The 6,473-nt window shown below is 66.9% G+C and overlaps 2 protein-coding genes across 8 annotated transcripts in view; both read right to left on the bottom strand.

Moving 5' to 3' along the window:
- Window positions 1-2,322, bottom strand: part of SPAG5 (sperm associated antigen 5) — an 8,696-nt gene extending 6,374 nt beyond the window's left edge. Inside the window, exons 1-4 of one of the 7 annotated variants that reach the window (XM_027691140.1) lie at window positions 2,135-2,322; window positions 1,860-1,961; window positions 170-1,291; window positions 1-133 (exon numbers count right to left, since the gene is read on the bottom strand). The exon at window positions 1-133 is cut by the window's left edge and continues 175 nt beyond it. In XM_027691140.1, the coding sequence (XP_027546941.1) occupies window positions 1-133; window positions 170-1,291; window positions 1,860-1,961; window positions 2,135-2,158 (1,381 nt within the window). In that variant the 5' untranslated portion in view covers window positions 2,159-2,322. Of the gene's footprint in view, window positions 1,292-1,732; window positions 1,808-1,859; window positions 1,962-2,134 lie in introns of those variants that run through there. The other 6 variants (XM_027691139.1, XM_027691141.1, XM_027691142.1 and 3 more) reach the window with 6 other exon arrangements.
- Window positions 2,323-2,657: 335 nt separating this feature from the next.
- RSKR (ribosomal protein S6 kinase related) lies at window positions 2,658-6,286 on the bottom strand. The gene is made up of 11 exons (XM_027691210.1): window positions 5,939-6,286; window positions 5,184-5,267; window positions 5,037-5,105; window positions 4,796-4,865; window positions 4,001-4,108; window positions 3,787-3,827; window positions 3,663-3,690; window positions 3,484-3,573; window positions 3,325-3,413; window positions 3,142-3,252; window positions 2,658-3,061 (listed from the first exon to the last, which is right to left on the bottom strand). The coding sequence occupies exons 1-11, from the start codon at window positions 6,284-6,286 to the stop codon at window positions 2,840-2,842; spliced, it is 1,260 nt and encodes a 419-aa protein (XP_027547011.1). The 3' UTR covers window positions 2,658-2,839.
- Window positions 6,287-6,473: the final 187 nt, after the last annotated feature.

Raw genomic sequence — 6,473 nt, 5'->3', positions numbered from 1 at the left:
TCGTGCTGGTGCCAGTCACCACGCTGGGCACAGGGGTCGTGCTGGTGTCAGTCACCACACTGGCCACTGGGGTCGTGCTGGTGTCAGTTACCACGCTGGCCACAGGGGTCATGCTGGTGCCAGCATCCACGCTGCCCACTGGGGTCATGCTAGTGCCAGCATCCACGTTAGCCACTGGGGTCGTGCTGGTGCCAGTGACCGTGGTGGACACAGGGGCGATGCTGCAGTTGGCATCTTGCCGTGGCATGTGGAGGGGCAGGCTGTGCTGCAGGGATTCTATCAGGGATGGGACATTGAGGGTCTTCTCCAGCCACTCCAGTGGTAACATCCAGGACACAGCACCTGGGGCCGACTCAGGAGAGGTGACAGGGGCGATGGTTGCCTCTGACCCAGCAGGCTCCAACACACTTGTCCCAATGGAAGCAAGTCCAGGTGGGCTCTGCTCTGGAGGGGCAGGGGACTCGGCTCCTTCAGGGGTGCCTTGGCAAGGCAGAGGACCAGCACTCCTATCTCCAGATGGGGACTCAGAGGCCACAGGGCTGCAGGAAAAGTCTGGGGGTGCCACTTGCCACCCATGGAAAGAAACATTCTGTGGGGTGGAGCTGGTGCCAGGAGGCCCTGGGGTGCAGGGTCCTATGATGGAGCTGCACAGGGGGGCTTTCATGGCGCTGCCAGGGGACTTAGGGGTGCTGGGCACAGGGATGGAGTTGCACAGGGGAGCTGGCAGAGTGTTTCCAGGGGACTCCAGGGTGCTGGCCACAGGGATGGAGTTGCACGGGGGAGCTGACGCAGTGTTTCCAGAGGGCTCCAGGGTGCTGGGGACTGGGATGGAGCTGCACATGGAGGCTGGCACGGTGATGTTGGAGGGCTCTGTGTTGCTGAGCCTCTGGACCAGGCTGCACTGAGGTGCTGGCACAGTGTTGTCAGGGTGCTTTGGAGTGCTGACCTTTGGGGTGCTGACCTTTGGAATAGGACTGCCAGGGGCCTCTGGGCTGGTGCTGCTGGGGGGCTCCAAGGCATCAGACATAAGGGTGGGATTGCTGGGGGCCTCAGAGGCACCAGGCTTAAGGGTGGGAGTCTTGGGAAGCTCTGAGGTGCGGGGGCCCAGGGTAGAAGTCCTGGAGGGCTCCAAAGTGGTGCTGTTGTGGGGCCCTGGGGTGCAAGGCATTGGGGTGGTGCTGCTGGGGGGGAGCAGGGTAGCACTTTGCAGGGGTCCAGGGGTGCAAGGCATCGTGGTGACTCTGCTGCAGGGAGCCCTGGCCCGGGACACTGGGGTGGCACAGTCATGGTCCTACATTTGGGGGGAAGGGGATGTCAGAGCAGCCCTGCCCTTCCCCCCTGCACCCAGCAACCGTTTCCCCAGCCTCCCCTTTTCCCCCCACCCCACTGCCCTGTAAGGGTAGAAGACCCTTCCAAAAGATTTTACAAGACTAGAGTTTTTCACTTAAGAAACCTTTCCCCACAGGCAGTTTTAATGTTTTCTCCTCCTCCATTCCAGAGAAAAGCTCCCTGGTATGAGAAAAGGTAAGTTCTACAGACATGTCGAAGGCCCTCACAGAGCGGGGGGCGGGCAGGGATGATAAAAGCCCTGAGAAGAACAGGGGGGAGTGCCTTTTCCCAGGGCCTGGTGTTTGAAACGCCGATAAGGTTAATGTTCTTTTAAGTCTAGCGTTCTCGACTTCGGCAATAATTTTTCCTACAATCCTTCCACTGCCTGGCATTTCGGGGGTACCTGCGCGTTATCTCACTTCACACGCCCACCCAGTGCCCCCGTACCCCCTATGCCCCGCAGTGTCCACAGTTCCAGTGCACCCCAGCAGACCTCCCCGTTACCCGTTCGTTACCCGCCGCACACCGACCTTGAGCCGCAGCCGGTGGAACAGCGGGGTCAGCCCGGTCCGGTCGGCGCTCGCTTGCAGCTGCAGCTCCCGCAGCGCGGTGCGCGGAGGCCGCTTCTGCGCCTGGGCGGACACCGGGGGTCAGCGGCAGCAGCACAGGCAGTGCCCCCGCCTCCACACGCACTCACACACACACACAGACACCGGGAGCGCTCCGGGCCGCCCTGAAACCGCCACCGCCCCCCCGCCCCCTCACGCCCCACTGGATCATCCAAACCGCCCCGGCCCGCACTCACGGCGGGAGTCCTGTCAGCCTGCATGGCCCGGGAATGTTGCCGGCCCTGCTCACGCTCTCGGTCTCGCTCTCGGGCCTGCTCTCGGTGCCGGTGCGTGCCGTGCCCCGCCCGGGTGGTCTCGCGAGCCGGTTCTCAGTACCCGGCCCGGCCCCGCCGCCCGCGCGCCGCCGGTTTGAAAACCAGAAGTGCCTCTGATTGACTGCGCCGCGCGCGCGTCACCGCCGAGGCGGGGCCTGCGCGGAGGCCGCGCCCACCCCGGGAAGCCCCGCCCCCATCGCGCTGGGCGGCCCCGGGCGCGGACAGATGGACAGACGGACAGATGGACAGGGGCACGGACCCAGCTCCCTCCCGACTCTGGGACTCCCCCAGCGCCCGCCCCTGGGGAACCAGTCTTACACGGCCCCCCCCCCCGCCCAGATCTGCCCTAACCCCGACCCGAGCGAGCGGGGCTCCAGTCCCGCGACCCGCCGCGGTGGTCGCGCTTTCCCCCCGGATGTCCCGCAGGAGTCAGGGCAGCACCTTCAGCAGTGCCCGCGGCTCTCGGGTTTATTGCTCCCGCGGGGAGAGGTACAGAGTTGAGGTACCCGGGGGTGAGGTTGGGGGGTACCCGGGTAGCCCGTGGGGTACCCGGCCCAGCAGGGTCCGACCCGCTGCCGGGGTGGGGGGATTTCCCTGAGCGATGCCGAGGGTCCCAGCCATGGTGGCTCAGCCAGGCCAGGGCCGGTCCGGGGAGGCGGCGAGGTCGTAGTCAAAGTCGGCGAAGGTGGCGGGGTCGGGCGGGGACTGCTCGCGGGGTTGCGGGGCCACTGCCACCACCACCGGGTCCTTCTGCAGCAGGTCAGCGTCGAAGGCCACTCCACGGAAGAACGGGTGGCCCTGGAAGTGGTGGAGGTAGCGCAGGCGGTACAGGGGGTTGTGGCACAGCAACTGGGGAACAGAGGGAGGACAGTGAGTGGTGGGGATCCCAGCATCCGGAGGGAGCCCCAAAATCAAGGCAGGAAGGTTACCTCGGCAAGCAGCCGGGCCAGCTCAGGGCTGAATGCAGGTGGGCTCTCATAGCTGCTCTGTTTGACACGTTCCAGCATGGCCACATGGTCCCCCGCCGGCGCCACAGGGAACTGGGGGGACATGGAATGAATTCTGGGTCTCCCTGGGGTGTCCCTGATTCCCCCACCACGCTGTGGTCTCACCTCCCCGCTGGCCAGGGCGAAGAGCAGGACTCCCAGGGACCACCAGTCGGCTGCGTGGCTGTAGGGCCCCCCGCTCAGCACCTCCGGGGCTGTGGGGATGAGTGGGTGAGCACCTGGGGGGGCCATGCCCCCCACCGTAGCCCCCCTCTGCCCCCTTACCCATGTACTGCAGGGTGCCACAGATTGTGTGGGCTCGCTCGCCCCACTGCAGGTACCGGGAGAGGCCAAAGTCTGTGAGCTTGAGGTGCCCTGCAGGGGAACCCACGGAGAAGTTGTCCCCATGGAGAAGGTGTCCCCATGGATGGGGTGTCCCCAAGGCGGTGTGACCAATCTCTTACCTCTCTCATCCAGGAGGATGTTCTCCATCTGAAATGAGAGAGGCACTGAGGTGGCTTCTCCATACCAGGGGTTCAGAACCCCCCCCACCCCATCCTCCAGCCCCCCAGCACTGCTGCCACCCACCTTCACATCTCTGTGCATGATGCCCAGGTCATGGAGGTACACTGGGGAGAAGACAGAGCCATCAGTGCCACGTGACCCCTCCCAGCACGGTGCCCACTGCCACCCCCAGTCCCCCTGGCAGGCAGCTGCCCACGCTGGGGGATAGCTGATCCTACCTGCGGCTCCCCGTTGGTGGGGACAGTGGTGGCTGCCCCCGGCATGGCAGGTCACTCACCCAGCACCAGCACCAGTTCGGCGGCAAACAGGCGGACGGTGGCCTCGGCGAAGCAGCCGGCGGCGCGCCAGAGCGCGTGCAGGTCCCCAGTGCTGCAGTAGGTGCACACTGCCGGGACAGGGGACATACCTTACTGACGGGCTGTACCATGGGGTCAGGCAGGCATGAGGGACACCAGGGTGGCATGGGCACGGGACTCCACGGGGGTAACTGTGGCCATGCACCCAGGTGACACGGGCACCATGGCCGTGCACCGAGGTGATGGAAGCGCTAGGGTTATAAGGGCAGCGAGGTGGCACAAGCACCAGGGCAATATGGGCACTAAGGTGACAAAGGCATGACTAAGGTAACATGGGAGCATGCGAGTACTGGGGCCGTGTCCCATGGTGACATGGGCTCCAGAGCCACGTGGGCAGCACTGTGGCGACACAGATACCAAAGTGACATGTTCCTTGGGGTCACACAGGCACTGGCAACAAGCAAACTGCAGGGACTGAGGTAGCACAGCCACCAGGGCCGCCGGGGCCATGGAGGCACTAGGGCTGGGGTGCTTTGTTCATGCCCACACTGGTCCCTGTGCTGCTGTGGCTTGTTTCCATCCCTACCCCTCCACCCCTGTGCGTGTGGCGGGTGCGGGGTGGGAGATGGGAGCCGGCAGCCAAGCGCCTGGATCCCCACGGGGCAGCGGCTGCGCGGGGGGAGCGCGCGCGTGTGCGGGGACACGTGTGCGGGCGGCGGGGACACGTGCACGGGCAGGGGGGGCCGGGGCGAGCCCGCAGGCAGATGGTCACTCACTGATGAAGAGGTGGCGCTGGCCCTGCCAGCTGTCCCCCAGCCCGTGGACAAACGGGTGCCTGACCTGTCTCTGGGGATACAAAGCAGAGAGGGTGAGCGGTCCCCGGGGTGGGGAGCCAAGGGGGGGCCGGGGACCCCGCTTCTGCCGCCTTCCATCCGCAGCCCCCACAGCCTCCTCATGTCCCCATGGCCACCCTGAACCCCTCCACGGACTGAGGTGCCTCCTGGATCCCCCCTTAACCTGTATGCTGACTTCTTCCTTGCACTGCTTGAGGGTGTCACGGCGCAGCACCTCCACTTTGGGCACGACCTGGGGGGCGTGAGGGGCTGTCAGAGGGGGACAGGGGCAGCTGAGGGCACCCCCATGGGCCCCGGGGGCAGCACCCACCTTCACAGCGCAGACCTTCTCCCGCCCACAGTCCAGCACTTTGAGGATGGTCCCGAAGGAGCCTTTGGCCACAAAGCCCAGGATCTGGAGGGGAAGGGGGAAGGAACGGGGTCTGAGCACTCCATGGAGATGGACTTGGGGTGCTTAGGAAGGGGGTGGTGCGGGGGGGGGGAGGGTGTGGGCACAGAGCACCGTGGGGACACATGGGGACCAGGAGAACCCAATAGGGACCCCAGCAGGATACATGGGGACCCAGTGTGGGGCACAGGGACATGGAGGACCGGGACAGTGGTGGATGTTGACAGAATGCACAGGACCCCGGTACTACACGCGAGATCCGGGTGGAGTGCAGAGGAATCCCGGTGGAACACAGAGAGACTCGACACGGGGCACGAGGACGTGGCAGGGGTAGAAGGGTACCCGGCGGGACGGCCGGGGACACCGCTAAGGATGCACAGGGACCCGTACAGCGTGCGGGGAGAGCTCGGTAAGGCGGTCGGCAGTGCCGGGATGGTGGCGCGGAATACACGGTCGGCGCAGGAGGATGCTCGGGGCGCTGGGGAACCCCGGTAGGACGTGCAGGAACCCCGATAGGACGAGCAGGAATCCCAGTACAGGGTGCGAGGGGACCCGTTAGGGCGCCCGGGGCTGCCGGGGAAGGATGCGGGATGCGCGGGCGCCCCAGGAGGACGTTCGGGGACCCCGTTCGGATGCACCGGGACCCCGTTCGGAGGGTGGGGGCCCCGGGACGGCACCTTGAGCTGCTGCTGGCGGGCGGAGGGGCGGACGGGGAACTCCGGCAGGAACAACGAGACGAGCTGCGGCAGCGGCCACCCGGGCAGAGGCGGCTCCTCGGCGGGGCCCCGCGGGGCCAGGGCGAGCCCCGGTACTGGCACCGGTACCGATACCGGCATCGACCCAGCGCGGCTCAGCAGCGCCCGCACCCACGACCCCACGGCGCGGCCCTGCGGAACCGGGGACAGCGTCACCCAGGGGATCCCGAGGCGGGGGATGCCCGGGGGGACCCCACGGGATGATGCCGCCGCACGCACCTGGGGGGGCCGCACCGGGGCCGGGCCGGGGCCGCTGCTCGTTGCTCCCATCGCGGCGCCGCCCGGCCGCGCCCCGGGCCCGGGCCCCGGTAATCGCCGCCTTACATAACCCCGCCGCCCCGCCCCGCCCCGCCCGCCGCGACCACCCCCCGCCCCAGGGCACGGCGGCGGTGCTGCCCCTTGCACCGCGACACCCACCCGTGACCGATCCCCCACCCTCCGGGACCCCCCACCACCA

Source organism: Neopelma chrysocephalum, unplaced genomic scaffold (assembly GCF_003984885.1).
Source record: "Neopelma chrysocephalum unplaced genomic scaffold, ASM398488v2 Primary Assembly neopelma1_82, whole genome shotgun sequence".
Lineage (NCBI taxonomy): Eukaryota > Metazoa > Chordata > Aves > Passeriformes > Pipridae > Neopelma > Neopelma chrysocephalum.
The sequence above is the reverse complement of the archived record's forward strand: the minus strand, read 5'-3'. Positions and strand labels throughout refer to the sequence as shown.

Bases quoted from the DNA above. Each gene is read 5' to 3' on its own strand.
- RSKR (XM_027691210.1), bottom strand. From the start codon at position 6,286: ATGGGAGCAACGAGCAGCGGCCCCGGCCCGGCCCCGGTGCGGCCCCCC. The intron at 4,109-4,795 runs GTGAGTGACCAT...CTGTCCCGGCAG, and splicing joins CCAGCGCCACCTCTTCATCA to TGTGCACCTACTGCAGCACT. The intron at 3,574-3,662 runs GTAAGAGATTGG...GTTCCCCTGCAG, and splicing joins CATCCTCCTGGATGAGAGAG to GGCACCTCAAGCTCACAGAC.